The sequence below is a fragment of the Stenella coeruleoalba genome (genome assembly GCF_951394435.1).
Source record: "Stenella coeruleoalba genome assembly, chromosome: 7".
Classification (NCBI taxonomy): Eukaryota; Metazoa; Chordata; class Mammalia; order Artiodactyla; family Delphinidae; genus Stenella; species Stenella coeruleoalba.
In genome coordinates, this window is record NC_137153.1 from 101,920,629 (window position 1) to 101,942,982 (window position 22,354).

Consider the following 22,354-nt stretch of genomic DNA (forward strand, 5'->3'; position numbering starts at 1 on the left):
TGTTTGTTAACTTGTCCCAAGTTTTGCTTGATAGATTGCAGATGTTGGATTTTTGTTTTTAACTCTTTTTCTGCTGATACTCCTTTATTTACTCTTACTTGAAAATCCTATATCCATTCTAATAGTTGTTTCTTTTGTTTTTAACAGATTTAAACACATATTTTTAATATAAAAATTAATTAACATTGGTAATCTCTCCCTTCTTTTTTCCTCTTTGCTTTTTATCCTTTCCAAAGAGGATGAGCTCTTAATCATATTTTTTCTATCTTTCCTCTCCCCTTTTCCCTTATTTTATTGAAATTATGGGGAATTTTAGTTCAAGATTTTGTTCTATCACACCCCATCTCTTTTCACAGTCTTTTCTTAACAATTGTGTTGAGCTCACTTGCTACATTACTCAGTGTTAGAAGTAATTTTTTGCTTCTTACTATACCTTGTACCCAGTATCTTTCCCTTTCTTTGATTCATTTTTCATTTTGTTTGCAAATATCCACGACTAACTTTTTTTTTTTAAGAAAGGGTGCTTGGATGCTACTTCTTTCATGACTGAAAATATCTTTCTTTTGCCTTGAATGATACTTTAGCTAGGTATTAGAATTCTTCACTTATGGTCCTTTTCCCTCACAGCTCTGAGGAGACTGAGTCATTGTTTTTTAGTATCACAGATGAAAAATCTAATTCTTGTTATTCTGCTGATGGCTTTTTCCCCCCTACCAGAAAGATTATAGAATTTTCTTTTCGTTCTTAGATTTTGGAAATTTCACCAAGATATGTTTATATATGTGTCTTTTCAGTGTGTCTCTTTGACAGTTTATGAACCTTAACACCCTAAAGATTAAAATCTTTCTTTGATTAACAGAACTTTTCATATATTATATCTTTGATTATTTTATCCTATCCTCTTATAACCTTTTCTCTTGAATTCTTATAAGATGGATTTTGTTTCTCCATAGTCTGTCTTCCATGCTTCTTAACTTCACTCACATAATTATCAGTTTTTTTATTACTTTGCCTGCCCTTCAGGGAAAATTCCTTCCTAATCACTAATTTGTCCTTTAGCCGTGTTCATTCTCATACTCAGCTCTTCTCAGAATTTTTAAAATATGTTTTTTCAATCATTTAAAGTTTCCAGGATCTTCCTTGTTCTACAATGAAAGCTGTTCTTGTTTTAAGGATGCATTATCCTCTCAAATATATGTATCTATCTTTTAAATTTTTTCTTTGGTTTTCTGAATTAAGTCTGTTTTCAGGGGGAGGATAGGGGATGTGAAATTAGTTGCTCTGCTTGTGTAATGTGGTAACTTCCATGCTTTTAGTTTTCCCCAGTTGCCAAGTGATGCTTGTTTGTATGTTCACATTTTAAAATGAAAGTCTAGATTTATCATTATTGATAGCTTATAGGGATTTCCTTAGACATTATTCAAGGTTCCTGTTTGAACCTGGGCAGAGCTCACTTTTGCAGGTAATAGTTAAGCACAGGGTTCTGCAGGTGGACTTCACCTAGCTGAATGAGTGGACAAAGAAGAGCCCATGAATAAGCTTCCCTGCAGGGTATATGAAAGGAAAACAGGCTGGGAAGCCAGGAACTCTCTCAGATTAGACACAGGGAAGGTGCTACCTGAGAGATGGTGTACATTTGGGGATTTCTTGCTTTTTGTAGCTGCTTTCCTTGTTTCCCTCTCTGTCCAATGGGGCTGCCCAGAGTTACCTGAGGCAATGCCCCTTTTCTCTCTGACCTTGAGGGTAGCCTTCCACAGCAGATTCCCTCACTTTACACACTGTCCTGTAAATGATGTAAGTGGCAGCTACGTATAGAAAGCAGGATAATCATTCAGATCTGGCTGTCCTTAGGTTACACTGCCATGATCCCATAGTCCCCTCCCACTCCCACGGCCTGCTCTTCCTAACTTTCAGCTCAGAGTTTGCCTGTTTTCTAGTGAGGAAAAAAATTCAAATCCTCCTTTAGTAGTCCCTTCTTTTCCCTGTATTCAGTTATAAGTTCTTACTTTTGTTTGTTTCTCCATCAATATACTCTCCTAAAAATGTCCTCAGCACTGTAACACTAGAACTTTTATTCAAAAATTTTAAAAAGCAGTTAAATAAACATAATCCTTAAATACAATCATGAAGGAATCGTATATGTCATTTCATTTTCACAAATTTCTTTCCCATTATGTAACTGTACAAGCATTCTTTCCCTGTTTCTCTATATACTAGGACATTGGTTTCCATTTTCAGTGTACCGTCTCTGTCCTGTGATAAAAAAATATATTAGTTAAGGTCGTTTAATTATTTAATGTAATAATTAAACTTAGTCATCCTATCTTACAGTGTGACTCTTTTCTACTCCTCTGCATATTAAAGTAATGGGGGGAATTCCCTGGTGGTTCAGTGGTTAGGACTCCTGCTTTCCCTGCCGAGGGCCCAGGTTCCATCCCTGCTCAGGGAACTAAGATGCCACAAGCCCCGCAGCAGCCAAAAAAATAAAATGATGGGGACTAGGCTGTGTTGCAAATAAATCATTTTGTTGTTGTTGTTTTTAAAAGCTATCTATAGTGGTTGTTTAACTAAATCAGACTTATGAAGGTTAATCTGAGTAAATTTGGGAGGCAAGGATATTTTTCAGAAGCACAAGTGGCTAATATCTAAACTGTATTCCTTACTAAGCATTTTATCCCTATAGTACCTGATTCCTTTGCTGTAGTGACCAGGGCATAGAGTCAGCAGGACCCAGGTGCAAACTGTGGCTTTATTACTTGCCAACTCCATGACTTGGGACAGCACAGTGCCTGGTACAGAGAGAGTACCTCAGTAAATATTGGATGAGTGATGTATGAAGTTACTAAATGTGTGAGGTTCAGTTTCCTTACCTGTAAAATAGGTATAAAGTTGCTTAGAGACTACAGATAATTTACATAACTCTTGGCATGTAGTAAGCATTCAGTTAATGCTAGAGGCAATGATAGTAAATTTTATACTAGAATCCTTTCATTAATATCAAGCAAGTCCCAGCAATAATGTGAGTTATGTCAGCTTAGGAGGGTGGTAAGAGCAATATGCCTGCATGACTCAGTTGCTTTGGAAAGCATTTCTAGCACTGTTTACTGCTCTCTTGCTATAAGCATTTATTAAAGCAGATTGTGTGTTCAGCTGTTCAAAGCAGACTTAAAGGGTGAAGACACAGTCTTAAGGAGCATATAAACCAGTTGAAGAGATCTTCTGGGCACAATTAGATTATTAGTTCCAAGGAATAATAAAGCAAATCTGGGGCTCATACTGAAGGAGAGAATAAGGGAGTTGGGTTTGTATGGGGAAAGATCACATAGATGTAGTTTGCAATTGGAATTGGAATTGAAAAAAGATACTGTTTGATTGGTACAAAGACCATGGAGGGATTTCTCAGGCTAAGGGTAGGGAAGGTGTGATGTGGGTGTCCTGGGCACAGGCAGAGGCTAGAGAACAACAAGAGGCTGGTGGTTTGGAGTTCCTGAGTGGGAGCAGAGAAAGATGAGGTGAGTTAGATGAAACCACTTTGTATATCACCTTGGTAATGCCTTAACTCATTTTGCTATTTCTCAGCCTTTCTGTGCCTGGTTTGAATACAGAAACATTCCAGAGAGGGTCAGAACCATTAGAAAAAGTACAAGTTGGCATTGTTTTCACTGTGAGATGGTTTACCTTGATTTTTTTTTTCTATCCAAAGACAACAATTTCAACAGTTTAAGCCCAGTGTTAGTGGATTACAGAGTATGAAACATGGCCAGCTAATGGTTGTGGATTTACTCTGATGACTAGTATTTAAAGTGGACACATTGAGGAACACCAGTCTTCATCTGAAGTAATTTGACAATTGCGTTTTTTTTTCTTTTTGTAGCCCAGACCTCATCAATACCAAGGAGGTGGAGGGGGGAGGAGGGAGGGTTGCAAGGGAGCATGGCATGAACCCTACTCCTAGGAGGGAGAGACCCTTTTTTTTTTAATTTTTGAATTTTATTTTATCTGTTTTTTATACAGCAGGTCCTTATTAGTCATCAATTTTATACACATCAGTGTATACATGTCAATCCCAATCTCCCAATTCATCACACACACCCCACACCCTGCACCGCTTTCCCACTTTGGTGTCCATACGTTTGTTCTCTACATCTGTGTCTCAATTTCTGCCCTGCAAACCAGTTCATCTGTACCATTTTTCTAGGTTCCACATATATGCACATATATCCACATATCTGTATGTTAACATACAATATTTGTTTTTCTCTTTCTGACTTACTTCACTCTGTATGACAGACTCTAGATCCATCCACATCTCTACAAATGACCCAATTTCGTTCCTTTTTATCGCTGAGTAATATTCCATCGTATATATGTACCACATCTTCTTTATCCATTCATCTGTCGATGGGCATTTAGGTTGCTTCCATGACCTGGCTATTGTAAATAGTGCTGCAGTGAACATTGGGGTGCATGTGTCTTTTTGAATTATGGTTTTCTCTGGGTATATGCCCAGTAATGGGATTGCTGGATCATATGGTAATTCAAGATTTAGTTTTTTAAGGAACCTCCATACCGTTCTCCATAGTGGCTGTATCAATTTACATTCCCACCAACAGTGCAAGAGGGTTCCCTTTTCTCCACACCCTCTCCAGTATTTGTTGTTTGTAGATTTTCTGGTGGTGCCCATTCTGACCAGTGTGAGGTGATACCTCATTGTAGTTTTGATTTGCATTTCTCTAATAATTAGTGGTGTTGAGCAGCTTTTCACATGCCTCTTGGCCATCTGTATGTCTTCTTTGGAGAAATGTCTATTTAGGTCTTCCCTCCATTTTTGAATTGCATTTTTTTTTTTTTGATACGGAGTAGCATGAGTTGTTTATATATTGTGGAGATAAATCCTTTGTCCATTGATTCATTTGCAAATATTTTCTCCCACTCTGAGGGTTGTCTTTCCATCTTGTTTATAGTTTCCTTTGCTGTGCAAAAGCTTTTAAGTTTCATTAGGTCCCACTTGTTTTTGTTTTTATTTCCATTACTCTAGGAGGTGGGTCAAAAAAGATCTTGCTGTGATTTATGTCAAAGAGTGTTCTTCCTATGTTTTCCTCTAAGAGTTTTATAGTATCCAGTCTTACATTTAGGTCTCTAATCTATTTTGAGTTTATTTTTGTGTATGGTGTTAGGGAGTGTTCTAATTTCATTCTTTTAAAATGAAAACTGGTAGCTGTCCAGTTTTCCCAGCACCACTTATTGAAGAGACCGTCTTTTCTCCATTGCATATCCTTACCTCCTTTGTCATAGGTGAGTTGACCATAGGTGTGTGGGTTTATCTCTGGGCTATCTTGTTCCATTGATCTATGTTTCTGTTTTTGTGCCAGTACCATATTGTCTTGATTACTGTAGCTTTGTAGTATAGTCTGAAGTCCAGGAGTCTGATTCCTCCAGCTCCGTTTTTTTCCCTCAAGACTGCTTTGTCTACTTGGGGTCTTTTGTGTCTCCAAACAAATTTTAAGATTTTTTGTTCTAGTTCTGTAAAAAATGCCAGTGGTAATTTGATAGGGATTGCATTGAATCTGTAGATTGCTTTTGGTAGTATAGTCATTTTCACAATATTGATTCTTCCAGTCCAAGAACATGGTATATCTCTCCATCTGTTGGTATCATCTTTAATTTCTTTCATCAGTGTCTTAGAGTTTTCTGCATACAGGTCTTTTGTCTCCCTAGGTAGGTTTATTCCTAGGTATTTTATTCTTTTTGTTGCAATGGTAAATGGGAGTGTTTCCTTAATTTCTCTTGCAGATTTCTCATCTTTAGTGTATAGGAATGCAAGAGATTTCTATGCATTAATTTTGTATCCTGCTACTCTACCAAATTCATTGCTTAGCTCTAGTAGTTTTCTGGTGGCATCTTTAGGATTCTCTATGTATAGTATCATGTCATCTGCAAACAGTGACAGTTTTACTTCCTCTTTTCCAATTTGGATTCCTTTTATTTCTTTTTCTTCTCTGATTGCCGTGGCTAGGACTTCCAAAACTATGTTGAATAATAGTGGTGAGAGTGGAAATCCCTGTCTTGTTCCTGATCTTAGAGAAAATGCTTTCAGTTTTTCACCATTGAGAATGATATATTTGCTGTGGGTTTGTCGTATATGGCCTTTATTATGTTGAGGTAGGTTCCCTCTATGCCCACTTTCTGGAGAGTTTTTATCATAAATGGGTGTTGAATTTTGTCAAAAGCTTTTTCTACATCTATTGAGATGATCATATGGTTTTTATTCTTCAATATGTTAATATGGTTTTTCACATTGATTGATTTATGTATATTGAAGAATCCTTGCATCCCTGGGATAAATCCCACTTGATCATGGTGTATGATCCTTTTAATGTGTTGTTGGATTCTGTTTGCTAGTATTTTGTTGAGGATTTTTGCATCTATATGCATCAGTGATATTGGTCTGTAATTTTCTTTTTTTGGAGTATCTTTGTCTGGTTTTGGTATCAGGGTGATGGTTGCCTCGTAGAATGAGTTTGGGAGTGTTCCTTCCTCTACAATTTTTTAGAAGAGTTTGAGATGGATGGGTGTTAGCTCTTCTCTAAATGTTTGATAGAATTCACCTGTGAAGCCATCTGGTCCTGGACTTTTGTTTGTTGGAAGATTTTTAATCACAGTTTCAATTTCATTACTTGTGATTGGTCTGTTCATATTTTCTATTTCTTCCTGGTTCAGTCTTGGAAAGCTATACCTTTCTAAGAATTTGTCCATTTCTTCCAGGTTGTCCATTTTATTGGCATACAGTTGCTTGTAGTAGTCTCTTAGGATGCTTTGTATTTCTGCGGTGTCTGTTGTAACTTCTCCTTTTTCATTTCTAATTTTATTGATTTGAGTCCTCTCCCTCTTTTTCTTGAAGAGTCTGGCTAAAAGGTTTATCAATTTTGTTTATCTTCTCAAAGAACCAGCTTTTAGTTTTATTGATCCTTGCTATTGTTTTCTTTGTTTCTATTTCATTTATTTCTGCTCTGATCTTTATGATTTCTTTCCTTCTGCTGACTTTGGGTTTTGTTTGTTCTTCTTTCTCTATTTCCTTTAGGTGTAAGATTAGATTGTTTACTTGAGATTTTTCTTGTTTCTTGAGGTAGGCTTGTATAGCTATAAACTTCCCTCTCAGAACTGCTTTTGCTGCATCCCATAGGTTTTGGATCATCGCGTTTTCATTGTCATTTGTCTCTAGGTATTTTTTGATTTCCTCTTTGATTTCTTTGGTGATCTCTTGGCTATTTAGTAATGTATTGTTTAACCTCCATGCGTTTGTGTTTTTTACATTTTCTTCCCTGTAATTCATTTCTAATCTCATAGCATTGTGGTCAGAATAGATGCTTGATATGATTTCAATTTTCTTAAATTTACTGTGGCTTGATTTGTGACCCAAGATGTGATCTATCCTGGAGAATGTTCCATGCGCACTTGAGAAGAAAGTGTGATCTGCTGTTTCTGGATGGAATGTCCTATAAATATCAATTAAATCTATCTGGTCTATTGTGTCATTTAAAGCTTCCATTTCCTTATTTATTGTCATTTTGGATGATCTGTCCATTGGTGTAAGTGAGGTGTTAAAGTCCCCCACTATTATTGTGTTACTGTCAATTTCCTCTTTTAGAGCTGTTAGCAGTTGCCTTATGTATTGAGGTGCTCCTATGTTGGGTGCATATATATTTCTAATTGTTATATCTTCTTCTTGGATTGATCCCTTGATCATTATGTAGTGTCCTTCCTTGTCTCTTGTAACATTCTTTATTTTAAAGCCTATTTTATCTGGTATGAGTATTGCTACTCTAGCTTTCTTTTGATTTCCATTGGCATGGAATATCTTTTTCCATCCCCTCACTTTCAGTCTGTATGTGTCCCTAGGTCTGAAGTGGGTCTCTTTTAAACAGCATATATATGGGTCTTGTTTTTGTATCCATTCAGCAAGCCTGTGTCTTTTGGTTGGAGCATTTAATCCATTCACATTTAAGGTTAACTATCGATATGTATGTTCCTATGACCATTTTCTTAATTGTTTTGGGTTTGTTTTTGTAGGTCCTTTTCTTCTCTTGTGTTTCCCACTTAAAGAAGTTCCTTTAGCATTTGTTGTAGAGCTGGTTTAGTGGTGCTGAATTCTCATAGCTTTTGCTTGTCTGTAAAGCTTTTGATTTCTCCATCGAATCTGAATGAGATCCTTGCTGGGTAGAGTATTCTTGGTTGTAGGTTCTTTCCTTTCATCACTTTAAGTATATCATGCCACTCCCTTCTGGCTTGTAGAGTTTCTGCTGAGAAATCAGCTGTTAACCTTATGGGAGTTCCCTTGTATGTTATTTGTCTTTTTTCCCTTGCTGCTTTCAATAATTTTTCTTTCTCTGTAACTTTTGCCAGTTTGATTACTATGTGTCTTGGCATGTTTCTCCTTGGGTTTATCCTTTTATCCTGTATGGGACTCGCTGTGCTTCCTGGACTTGGGTGGCTATTTTCTTTCCCATGTTAGGGAAGTTTTCGACTATAATCTCTTCAAGTATTTTCTCGGGTCCTTTCTCTCTCTCTTCTCCTTCTGGGACCCCTATAATGCGAATATTGTTGCATTTAATGTTGTCCCAGAGGTCTCTTAGGCTGTATTCATTTATTTTCATTCTTTTTTCTTTATTCTGTTCCGCAGCAGTGAATTCCACCATTCTGTCTTCCAGGTCACTTATCCTTTCTTCTGCCTCAGTTATTCTGCTATTGACTCCTTCTAGTGTAGTTTTCATTTCAGTTATTGTATTGTTCATCTCTGTTTGTTTGTTCTTTAATCCTTCTAGGTCTTTGTTAAACATATCTTGCATCTTCTCCATCTTTGCCTCCATTCTTTTTCCGAGGTCCTGGATCATCTTCACTATCATTATTCTGAATTCTTTTTCTGGAAGGTTGCCTATCTCCACTTCATTTAGTTGTTTTTCTGGGGTTTTATCTTGTTCCTTCATCTGGTACATAGCCCTCTGCCTTTTCATCTTGTCTATCTTTCTGTGAATGTGGTTTTTGATCCACAGGCTGCAGCGACAATTGCAATTTAAAATCTGTTTGCTCTCCTCTGAGACAATGTGAGCCTCTCTGGAGTATCCCACTCTTTCCCTGATATTCTACTTGACCTTCCATTCTGACTCTAAGCTAGCTGATGGGTTGTGGAGTCAGGGTTGAAATCTCTCTCTCTTTATCAATTTGTGAAAAGAAATAAAGAAATATGCTAATACCATTTAATTCAGCACTGTCCAGGATGACAAATAAGATATTTGAGACTATATGTTGCAGAGAAGTAACAGCTCTTCATGTGCTAAGGAAAAGAGAAAGGATGTATAACTTGTCTTCCTTTCTTTCTATCCTTTTGTCGTTGTTGTTAACATAAATGCTATTTTTTTACAGTGCAAATTTTAGATAGAACATTCTTTGTTTTTCTGCATTCATTTTTTCCCTTCTATTATTGTAATGCCTGCATTAGTATATCAGTTAATACATATGGCAAAATTGTTGGGATTAAATGCATGGTTACTATATCGATTTCATGCTATAGACATTGTTCCCTACTGTATTTATTCTAATTTATGTATACTTGATAGAAATTTCATTTTTTAACGTGTTATATCTCTTAGGAGTTTTCTCCTATTTAACATGATCCAAAGATACAATTCTGTGAAGGAGGGAATGGCAAATTATTTTAATGCCTTTTATTGTTTTTGTTTCTAGCCTATTCTACTAAGCTCAACAAATTTCCTGTATTTAATATGAATGATGACTTGAATGATCTGTGTACCAGTGCAGTAAGCCCAAATACGACCAAAGCAACACGGTATGCCCTGAATGTGTGGCGATATTGGTGTATGACCAATGGGCTCAAAGATCACACAGACATCACCAAGGTAAGAAACCCTTAAGTTTACTTCTCCTTTTGGTCAACTTCACTGAGCTTCCATGTGCCAGGCACTGTGCTAAGTATTGTGGGGAACACGGAACAGGTACTTTCTGCCTGAGGAAACTTTGAAAGACCATAAAATAGAAAGAAATATGTCCACAGTACAAAACAGAATTTAATACGTGTTCTCGGAATTTATAGATCAGAAATGCCAAAAATATTCAGATGGAGAAATTAATTTCAGTTTGTTGAGACTAGCAAAGGAATTGATATTTAAACTGTATTTTGAGGGAGAGGTAGGGTTTCAACAGAATTGAAGACAACGGTCTTCTAGGCTGAGTCACATAAGGAAGAGTAAAATTTAGAGGGATAGACCCACTTGCCTGCAGCAGAGGTTTCATATATGGGAGTAGTGGACTATAAAACTGGATTTTGACAACCCTTAAATGGCAAGCTGAAATCTTGTGAACGTTGGGAAACCATTGAAGTTTTGTTTTGTTTTGTTTTTGTGTTTGTTTGTAAGGAGAGATTTTATTTGAAGGATTATTGGGGGGGCGGGCAGCAGAGAAGGGACCGTTATAATAAAAACACTCTGACCATAAGATCTGCAAATGTCTTAAGGGTTAGGTGAAAGGGAAACACTGAGTTTTTTTGAACAGGAAGGAACATAAGAAACATAATATTATAGAGCAATTAATTGGAGGTGATGAGCAAAAATGTATTTAGTATTCTTGGTCCTCAATTTCCCCAGTTGTAAAATGAACCCTTAGAATCTCTTCCAACTTGAAATGTTTGAGGGTTGTGAATAGAAGGGAAATTTCTTGGACTTGTAGAGTCAGAACAGAAAGATGTATTTTGATTTGGATATGTTGAGTTTAGATAATAGAGATGTCTACCAGATGGTTATGTCGAATAAGCATTTGGGAAGGTGGGACTTAAAACATGGGGGAAATGTTAAAGCTGGAAGTATAGATTCAAAGATATTGCAAATAGAAGTCATAACTGAAGCGCAAGGGCAGGTGACATCTCCAGGTTTGGGTGATGTGTTTAGGGCACCAACAAGAGATGAAATAGGAAATCCAGGTTTCTACTTCTGGCAGCATGGTGCCCTAGATACTGTGAGGGGCCTTTCTGCTGTAGTTGCAGAAAGAAAGGGAGCCATCCACAGGATCAAAACAGGAGCAGTGTGAACAGTAAGCACGTATGAAAGGCAGGGCTCTTCCTCAGGGCTTATGTTGATAACATCATTAAGAAGGGAAGAGGCAGGGAGCTAAACTGAAGAATCCTTGATTGAGGAGCAGACCCTGAAAGTGTCTAAAGAAGTTCTTGGTCAGTACCCTGGCTCCTTGCAGAGTCATATGCTAATAATCTTTGAAGGGAAACATCCAAAATGTAGGTGCTCAGATATTTCACAGATTAAGACCAACTAAATGTGTGCTCATTAAAAAAAAAAAAAATCACTATCCACTTAAGGAAATAAATCACCATGAATGAGAATGAATAGAAACAACAAAGAACAGATTTAGACACCAGGGACTTTAGATAGTAGATTATAGGTTAAGGATGTATGAAATGTTTGTTCAAAGAATGAAAAGAATTATAAAAATGAAAAAGCAACAACATACTAATCAAAATGATCCAGCAGATTAGAAAATGAATTGAAATTTCCACTTGTGGCCATAAGGGAATAGAAGGGTCCAGAATTGCTCTCCTGCTATAACAACTAGAAAGCTGGGCATAATATATAATGAAATAACTCTTCCTACAGAACAGGCAGCACAGGACTTGATCCCTAAGATGGCTGCTTGACCACCTCTCAGGCTTTCTGCCTGGAGACAATTTTTAAACTGCATGAAAGGAAGGGGAACCCAAACTGAGCCTGGCAATCTTGCTGAGTTGAAGGGAGACAGAAATCGGAGCTCAGGGCGGCTGAGGACATGAGAACAACTAGAAAGAAGTTATAGCATACATTGAAAAGATAAGACAAATCCAGAATTTAATAATGTAAAATTCACAATTTCTAGCATACAATCAACAGTTACTATACATAGGAAGAAGTGGGAACATATAACCCATGCCCAGGAGAAAAATCAGTTAATTCTTTCACTTCCAACCAATTTGGAGGAGATTTACTCTCCTGCCAGAAACAACCAAAAAACAGGCAAATGATATAACTAATGTTTTTCAAGGTATTATATAATACACAAAGAAGGGCAGTGATCTCTGAGAGATGGGAAACAAGGTGAGCCTTACATGTGCCCCAGCTTGCTGCCTTGAAACAGTCTACAGGGCTGTGGTGCAGGGAGGGAGCATGCAGGAAGAGCCCAGCAGATTTGCTGAGTTGAGGAAACGGAACTGAGCCCAGAGAGACCCAGGTGGCTAGAATTGTCATAACAGAATATTCGAAAGTAGAGAGCTACACAGAAAGAGAACGTGAAAGAACTGAAGCTATTCTGTCTCAAATATTCAGCTGAGTACTGATCAACATCTGCATGTGAGGAAACTACCTGAGGCTGGCCAAAAAAAAAAAAAAAAAAAAGATGCCTGAAAGAATCAGAGGTAATAGTACCTGGAGCTCACAGAGAACTGGAAACAGTACCTCTTCCCACCAGTCAGACTGGAAAAACCTCAGGATTCGTGGGGTAGAGACTTTAGAAAGGTCTTGCATCAAATGTGGAGAATAATTAGCCACAGACTGAGCTTTGCTCTAACCCTACCCAACAAATCTTAAAAGCAAGACCCAGCTACACGGAAAGGTGCTATATATCACTAATCATCAGGGAAATGCAAATCAAACCCGCAGGGAGCTATCACCTCACATCTGTTAGGATGACTGTTATCAAAAGACAAGAGTTAACTAGTGTTGGTAAGGATGTGGAGAAAAGGGAACTGTTGTGCACTACTGGAGCAAATGTAAAGTGGTGCAGCCACTATAGAAAAAGAGTATGGAGGTTCCTCAAAAAATTAAAAATAGAACTATCATGCGATCCTTTATCTAAAGGAAACGAAAACACTAATTCAAAAGGATATATACACCCCTGTGTTCATTGCAGCATTATTTACAATAGCCAAGACATAGAAGCAACCTAAGTACCCAGAAATGGATGAATGGATAAAGAATATGTGGTGTATAGATACAGTGGAATATTATTCGCCATAAAAAGGAAGAAAATCTTGCTGTTTGCAACAACATGGATGGACCTTGAGGGCATTATACTAAATGAAATAAGTCAGACAGAGAAAGACAATTACCATATGATCTCACTTATATGTGGAATCTAAAAACAAAGAACAAAAATCCTCCTAGCTACAAAGAACAGATTGGTGGTCACTAGAGGCTGGGAATGAGCAGTGTTGAAATGGGTGAAGGTGGTCAAAAGGCCTGGGGATGTAATGTGCAGCATGGTGAGTATAGTTAATAACATGGTACTGTATATTTGAAAGTTGCTAAGAGAGTAGATCTTAAAAGCTCTCGTTACAAGAAAAAAAATTTTTAACTATGTGTGGTGATGGGTGTTGACTAGATTTATTGTGGTAATCATTTTGCAATATATACAAATATCAAAATATTATGTTATACACCTGAAACTGATATAGTGTCATATGGTAATTATGTCTCAATTTTTTTTTAATTAGGAAAAAGCAAGACCCAAAAGAGTCAAACAGTTTTCAAGTAACTTAACTACGTCCCAGAACAAACCTTAAGAATATTTATAGAAATATAAGAATACCCAGAACCCAAGAAATAAAATTCACAATCTCTGGCAACTAAACAAAAATTTCCAGACATGCAAAGGAGCAAGAAAATATCAATATATCACTTAAAGAATGAATCAATCAAAACCAACCCAGAACTGACACAGATTTTAGAATTAGCAGACAAGGACATTAAACCATTATTATGACGAAAATAAACACGTGAAAAGATGCTCATTAGACCGCAGGGAAATGCAAGACAAAATCACATGAGATTTTACTTCACATTCAGTAGGAAGACTAGGATAAAAAAAAGAAAAACAGATAATAACAAGCGTTGATGAGGATGTGGAGAAATTGGAACCCTCATACATTTCTGGTGGGAATGCAAAATGATGCAACTGCTTTGGAAAGTCTGGAAGTTCCCCAAAAGTTAAACATAGGGTTACTCTCACCCAGCAATTCCATTCATAGGCATATACTCAAGAAAATTTAAGACATATATCTATACAAAAACCTGTACACAAATATTTGTTGTAGCATTATTCACCATAGCCAAAATGTACAAACAACCCAAATGTCCATCATTTGGATGAACAAAACGTGGCATATCCATACAATGGAATATTATTTGTCAATGAAAAGAAACGAAGTACTGATACATGCTTACAGCATGGCTGAACCTTGAAAGTGTTATACTAAGTAAAATAAGTCAGACACAAAAGAGCAAATATGTATGATTCCATTTATGTAGGGTACCTAGAATAGGCAAGTTCGTAAAGACAGAAAGTATAATAGAGGTTACCAGGGGCTGACGGGGGAAGAAATGTAGTTATGGTATACTGAGTACAGTTTCTGTTTGGAATGATGAAAAAGTTCTGGAAATGAGTAGTGATGATGGTTGCACAACATTGTGAATGTACTTAATGACAATGGATGGTACATTTATAAATGGTTAAGATGGTAAATTTTATATTATGTATATTTTACCACAATAAAAAAGCAAATAAATCTATTAAAATGTAACAATTTCACCTTTATTAATAATAATTTTAAAATTCATCTATTCTCATAGACCCTCATCACCATGTCTTCAGCCCCTAACCTTAACCTTTTCTAGGTCAGAGGATCTTGTCTTCCAGACTTCGTGAAGTCACTATGAAGACAGTTGTCCGTTACTGGGAAACTTTACATTTCCCTGCAGGAATCCATGAAAAGAGCCCCATTTCCCCATAACCTTCATGGCATAGGTAACATATACATCTCAGGTGGTGAAAATGTCTCGATTGTCCAATTGGGTGTGCCTTATCATCACTTCTAGTTTCACCTGTGTTGTTTGGAGGAATGATGGATGAGGAAGAAGATATATTTCAATCCTCTGTCTCACATGGGCCACTTAAATATTTTTAATGATTAAATTCTTAAGAAAGAGGCCAGTCTCTTAGAGCATTAGCCAGTATTTTTGTTAAAAGAAGGAATTGTGGCATCAGGGACCATAGTCTTAATCTCATTTTTTGGTCTCAGTGCAAGGTATTTTTAGTCTAAGTGTGTCTTTAAAGATAGATATAGCTAGCAGCAAACAAGCTAGGTTACAGCTGTTTATCATTATTTGGCAGCTGGTAAACCTCAAATTTAGTTATTTTTTCAAGGAGGAAAGCAAAGAGTCAAATCAGACTTCAAAATGTCATCTAAGTTAGCAGAGTGTACCCTGCCAGTCTCACACTCTCATCACTCTGTGATCTACTATGTGTGTTCCACATGGTATTTTTTTCTTCATAAGTGTGACCTAATCCTCACTGATACATCTCCCTCAAAGTTGCTGTCTCATTGATCTACAGATTCCTTAGCCTCACTCAGAAAATACAGCATCTTGAAGTTCAATACCTGTCTTTCTCAATAAAGTGAAATTTAGTAACTGCAAAAATGAAGTCATTTTTGTTGTCAGCAATGGTTACTTCAAGATTCATTTTTTTTTTCTATTAGAGTACTTGTAGTTCACAAGCATTTTCTCCACTTTCTTCATCCCCTAGTCAAGATTATCACAAAGGGGAGTTTGAGGCATTCCCCAAAGTAATTCTTGGTTTTACTTGTCTAATCCTTTCAGTTGCCAAGGATTGCTACATAGTTCCAGAACTTTGGGATTTGCCAAGCAAGTCAGTCTTCTTATACTGCTCTTTCCCACCTGGAGTCATCTGCCCCATGACAACCTCTTACTTCTCTTTGGTCATTTTCACATCAAGAAAGCCCAGTTTGGGGACTTCCCTGGTGCTCCAGCGGTTAAGACTCTGCGCTCCCAATGCAGGGGGCCCAGCTTCGATCCCTGGTCAGGGAACTAGATCCCACGTGCATGCTGCAACTAAATATCCTGTGTGCTACAACTAAGACCTGGTGCAGCCAATTAAAAGAAAAAAAAAGCCCAATTTTTAATCCATGGTGAATTTGATGTTCAGAGTGGCTCATGAAGGAAAATACTTTCCTGCAATGTCTTCATAACAATTTAAGACCTCGAGGAATAATTATCAACCAAAACTCAGTCTGAGAAAACTAAGGAGGCAGGCAACATGGGCCAGAATGAACGGTTTCTTGTGTACAAAGAATATACATTTTGTGACTTGACATTTCTTCAGGAATTGCTTTTGCTGTGATTTTTCTTTGAAACTTGTGGTATAGTCAAGGGTTCTCCTTGATTCTTAGGGTTCTGCATCCTAAGTCAGCTTTGGTTCTCCTGACTCCGGGGTTAATTCATTGCTTTAACCCATGTTTATCAGTTCATTGGGTATCTATAATACATTTCAGGCCTTCTGGTAGGGTCTTCAGCATGATGAACCAGTCATGTATGAGATGTCATTCTTGCATTCAGGAAGCTTTCAGTCCACTTTGAGAGACAGACATATAAATAGATAAAAGGCTGTGCAATATGGAGAGGGCCATAATAAAATTTAAGTTAAGTGCCTTGGGATCCCAGGTGAGAGAGTAACTTTGCTTAGGGAAGCTGGAGAAGCCTTTTATATAGGCAGCAGAATTTGAGCTAGATCTGAAACAAGGAATAGAGGTTTTCCAAATAGAGAAGGTTAGAAGAAAAAACATTCTAGGCAGAGGAAATAGCATATGCAAAGACTTGGAAGCATGAAAGAGCCCTGTGGTTCCTACGAATGTCACAAAGTTCAGTGAAGCTGGAAAACAGAGTATAAAGAGAACAAAAGATTAAGCTAGAGAAATAGGGTGTGTATCAGTTATCTGTGGCTGCATAACAAACCACCCCAAAACTTAGTGGCTTAACAGAACATTCATTTTATTTGCTCATGATGATACGGGGCTTTCTCAGCTAGAAGTGGTTCTTCTACTGGTCTCACTTGGGATACTCATGTGGGTACAGTCATCTGTATATTAGATGGGAGGCAGCTTGTCTCTGAGTCACACGTTCCTGAGGTCTAACTGGGCTTCCTTACATGGCAACATCGTGTACTACGACAATGGAGGCAAACCTGTAAGAACCTGTAAGATGAAAACAGAACCCCTTGAAGCCTAGGTTTGGAATTCACACATTGTTATTTCTACCACATTCTATTGGCCAAATTAATTCATGGCCAGCCTCGATTCCAAGGGTGGGAAAATAGATTCTACTTCCTGATGGGAGGAGCAGCAGAGTCACCTTGCAAAGGGGTGTTAAGAACAGGGAGGGGAGAGATGGTTGTGGCTGTCTTTGCAAACAATCTACCATAGGGTGGAAGCAGATTGTAAAGGCCTGCATACAAGGTAAACAGTTTGGAACTTATCTGAAGGGCAAAAGGAAGCTATCAGAGGTTAGTTGTTTTGTTTTGTTTTGTTTTTAAACACTAAGGTAGTACGATTTTCTGCTCAGCACCCCTTATTTAAGGAACCATTCTTCTCCTACAATCCCCATGGTTATTGCAGAAGCCATTATGTTAGTACAGTGGCCCACCTTTTGGTTGGTTGTTTGGGCCAGTCAGAATCCTTCCTTTAGACTTTTTTTCTACTGAAAGTGAGAGTTGGACTCTTGCCAGTACCTGAAGCTGTAAGATATAACCCTTGGGGAGTGCTAAGTGGCTACATAAAGAAAGCAGCTCTGTACAGAGAAGCAGAGGTGAGAGGTGGAGCCCTGATGGCCTTGAAATCCACTATTTCTGATATCCCTCTTTGCCAAGGCTTTTTCAAGTTTGGTCTCTCTCTTGCAACCACACAAGTCCCAGCTAATACAAAGAGAAGTTAACACCTGCAAGTAGGGAGTTGCAAGTGACAGCATAAAAATCTGAAACCAGATGAGTTTTGGGTGTCATGATTATTGGGAAGTTATGTTAACTGGTTTTTACTGGTATGTAAGAAAACTATTGCTTTTTATATTTTGTATGCAGCTACCCTATTTATTCTTCCTGATGGCTTTTCGACTGAATCTCCTGGAGTTTCCTAGACCAACAATTAGATTATCAGAAAACAATTATGTTTTGTCTTTTTCCTTTCCTATATGCATATATACATACATACGTGTGTGTGTGTGTGTGTGTGTGTGTGTGTGTGTGTGTGTGTGTGTGTGTGTAATTTCTTTTTCTTGTCTTACTTGGTTGGCCAGAATCTTCAGAGCATTGTTGTATAATAGCAATGATATTCATCATTCTCATCCTATTCCTGACTTCATAAAAAAGATTCTAATGTTTTCATCTTGGTGTAATTTTTTTTAACATCTTTATTGGAGTATAATTGCTTTACAATGGTGTGTTAGTTTCTGCTTTATAACAAAGTGAATCAGCTATACATATACGTATATCCCCATATCTCCTCCCGCTTGTGTTTCCCTCCCACCCTCCCTATCCCACCCCTCTAGGTGGACACAAAGCACCGAGGTGATCTCCCTGTGCTATGCGGCTGCTTCCCACTAGCTATCTATTTTATATTTGGTAGTAGTGTATATATGTCCATGCCACTCTCTCACTTTGTCCCAGCTTACACTTCCCCCTCCCCATGTCCTCAAGTCCATTCTCTACATCTGCATCTTTATTCCCGTCCTGACCCTAGGTTCTTCAGAACCATTTTTTTTTAGATTCCATATATATGTGTTAGCATATGGTATTTGTTTTTCTCTTTCTGACTTACTTCACTGTGTATGACAGACTCTAGGTCCATCCGCCTCACTATAAATAACTCAGTTTCGTTCCTTTTTATGGCTGAGTAATATTCCATTGTATATATGTGCCACATCTTCTTTATCCATTCATCTGTCGATGGACACTTAGGTTGCTTCCATGTCCTGGCTATTGTAAATAGAGCTGCAGTGAACACTGTGGTACATGACTCTTTTTGAATTATGGTTTTCTCAGGGTATATGCCCAGTAGTGGGATTGCTGGGTCATATAGTAGTTCTATATTTAGTTCTTTAAGGAACCTCCATACTGTTCTCCGTAGTGGCTGTATCAATTTACATTCCCACCAACAGTACAAGAGGGTTCCCTTTTCTCCACACCCTCTCCAGCATTTATTGTTTGTAGATTTTTTGATGATGGTCATTCTGACTGGTGTGAGGTGATACCTCATTGTAGTTTTGATTCATCTTGAGTGTAATTTTTATAGTTCATGTCTGTTAAATACTCTTAGTTATAGTAAGAGGATATTTTTTCTTCCAATCTAAATTTAATTTGCATTTTGAAAATTTGAAGTGGATAGCATATTCTTTCAAATAATTTTTCAGTAATTTTCAGCTTCATATTTTTTCTCCTTGATATATAAATGAGTCAATTATATTGAAGTATTTATTACTATTGAATCATCCTTATACTCTGATAATCCCTACTGGTCTCGATGTAGATTGCTTTCCTGCAGTCCTGAATTTGATAATATAGGCAGCCCTCATTTTGCTGGTACCATGTTAACTGCTACTTGTGCATATCAGAGCCATGCCCTTGCTCGCATGGTTCTAACGTGTGTACATTTTGTTTTACATTGGTGCTGGGCAAAGTGGAAATCACTAGTACTTTACTTAGGGCAGTTTACATTTATATTCATATACTTTGTTGGGGTTTTTTTATCATCTTTATTGGAGTATAATTGCTTTACAATGGTGTGTTAGTTTCTGCTTTATAACAAAGTGAATCAGTTATACATATACATATGTTCCCATATCTCCTCCCTCTTGCGTCTTTGGTATAATATCTACTATATTTGGATTAGAAAAAAAATGAAGAACACTTATTTTTCCTGTGCTCCAAAACTGTTTACATACAAAAGAAAAGCTGAATCAACTCCATAACGCCATCTCTTTATGAGTGACATACATCTTTGACAGTCATTTCATTCTCTTCTTTTGTTTGGGGCTCTTCAGATCTCTTACCTCTTATTGAACCAACTTTGGTAATTTATATTTTGCTAGAAAATTGTTCAGGTTATTTATATTTTCAAATTAATATGCATAAAGTTTATGATATTCTTTCATATTCTTTATTCATTTTCTGTAGTTATGGTCTTTCTCATTCCTAATATTGTTTATATTATATTTCCTTTCCTCTTCTTTCTCTCTCTTTCTTTCTATCATATTTGCTAGAAGTTTGTCAACTTTATACGTCTTTTCAAAGATTACATGTTTTCATTTTTTATCTATACCAATTTATATCTTTTCCAGTTCATTAATTTGTTTTATTTTTATTGATTCACTCTATTTTTGAATTTGATTTACTTTTTCTAGTCTTTTGTGTTGAATAGTGTTCGCTTATTTTTAATAAAGTTTCTAACAAAGGAGTTTAAGACTGTGGTGTTATTGGAGTATATTTGGCAACACCTCATACATTTTGATATGTAATGTTTTCAGTTTGCGTCATTTTTAATCTATAATTCAGTTTTTATTTTCCTCTTTGACCCAAGGGCTATTAGAAGAATGAGTGTTACCTGTACAGTTTCTACTTTTAAAACATCTCTTATTGAGACTATCTTTTGTCCTAGAATGTGTATTCAACCTAAACTGACTATGAGCAAGGTCTGGTTTTATCTTTATGGCTCCCTCTTGAAAGTAAAGCTTTCTTACCCACCAACCTTCCTCCTCCTGCCATGCCTAAATAAGGAGCACTCTCTAATTGTCAGTATAATCATTAAGTCTTTCATATCTTTTGAACAAATATTGACATTGAAGCCCTATCGATCGTTAAGTCAGAAATATTTCCAGACTTATTCAGATAAATTCAAGTGAAGAATCAAGGGGCATTAACTTGCTGTGCAAAATGGACATGTGAGTCATCTTTCCCTTCAGCACCAAGTACATGCAGAGATCAGGGAAAGTAATGTCGGAATGATTCAGAGTTCGATAAGTTTAGTTCAGGAATTCTTCAAAGAGGATGGCTGAATTTTATTGAAGGGGAGGGAAGGAAATGATATCTTAGAAAAGAGACGAAAGGGCTTTCCAGAGAGGAACAGTGAAAGTTACAAGGCCAATAATAAAAATAAAAATAATTACATATATATATATATATATATATATATATGTTGTGTGTATGTGTGTTCATTACTATTTACAAACCCTTTCACGTCCACTACTTTATTTAAGCATTACAATAATTCTTTGAGAAGGTATGATTATTATCTCTCATCCTGTTTGCTTAGAACGCTGAGGTTTAAAGGGACTAAGTGGAGCCCAGTGTGGAACCTAGATCTTCCAGCGTGAAATTCACTGTTTTTTCCACTATATCATGCTAAGAAGGCAGCCCTCTAGAGGGCTCTGCAAAATACAGCCCCTGGTGAGGATCAGGAGAAGGAAGGAGGGGTCTGGCTACTTGGGTGTCCGCAAATTTGTAACCTCAGTGTTTGTCTCATTTGAGATCCCTGCAGTGAAGCTGAACGAGCTGCTCGAGAACTTTTATGTCACCGTTAAGAAGAGCGACGGCTCAGACTTCCTGGCCACGTCGCTGCACGCCATCCGCCGAGGCCTGGACCGCATCCTGAAGAATGCGGGCGTGGGCTTCTCCATCACCAGCAGCACCTTCAGCTCCTCCACCAAGAAGCTCAAGGAGAAGCTGTGGGTGCTGAGTAAGGCAGGGATGTCAGGTGCCCGTTCTCGCAACATCGTCTACTTCTCCCTCTCTGATGAGGAGGAGATGTGGCAGGCAGGGTGTCTGGGGGATGACAGCCCCATCACCCTTCTGTCCACCGTGGTCAAGTACAACAGCCAATACCTGAATATGCGGACGCTGCAGGAGCATGCTGATCTGATGTATGGTGACATCGAGCTGCTCAAAGACCCACAGAACCAGCCCTATTTCGCCCGGACAGACAGTGTCAAGCGGGAGAGTCGGAGTGGTTCCACTCGAGTGTGCCACGGGAAGATCTACCATGAGCATTCCAGGGGACACAAACAGTGCCCTTACTGCCTCCTCTACAAGTACATGTACATCCACCGACCACCCACCCAGATGGAGGCCAAGTCCCCTTTCTACCTTACCGCCAGGAAGGAGGCCACAGACATGGGCAGCGTGTGGTACGAGGAACAGAGGATGGGACTGAGGTCTCTTCGGGGAATTGTCCCGAACTTAGCCAAGAAGGTCAAGCTGGAAAACTGTGAGAACTTCACCTTCGTCTCATTTACTCAGGTCTCCAGGAGGCTTGGCTCCCACAGCTGCTGCCAGTGAGTCTCCCCTGGGTCCCGGCCACCACCCAACACACCTGGCAGGGGGGCGCTCCCCCCGCAGCCAAGGCCAGAGTTCTGAGGTGGCAGGGATGACCGTGATTTCATGGTCAGGCTGGTCCCTGTCAGTGGGA

The 22,354-nt window shown here is 38.0% G+C and overlaps 1 protein-coding gene across 2 annotated transcripts in view; it reads left to right on the forward strand.

The window, feature by feature from the left end:
• Positions 1-22,354, forward strand: part of KIAA1958 — a 170,841-nt gene extending 148,487 nt beyond the window's left edge. For both annotated transcript variants that reach the window (XM_079926293.1, XM_079926292.1), the window contains 2 exons: positions 9,742-9,914; positions 21,418-22,354. In XM_079926293.1, the coding sequence (XP_079782419.1) occupies positions 9,742-9,914; positions 21,418-22,224 (980 nt within the window). In that variant the 3' untranslated portion in view covers positions 22,225-22,354. The remainder of the gene's footprint in view (positions 1-9,741; positions 9,915-21,417) is intronic.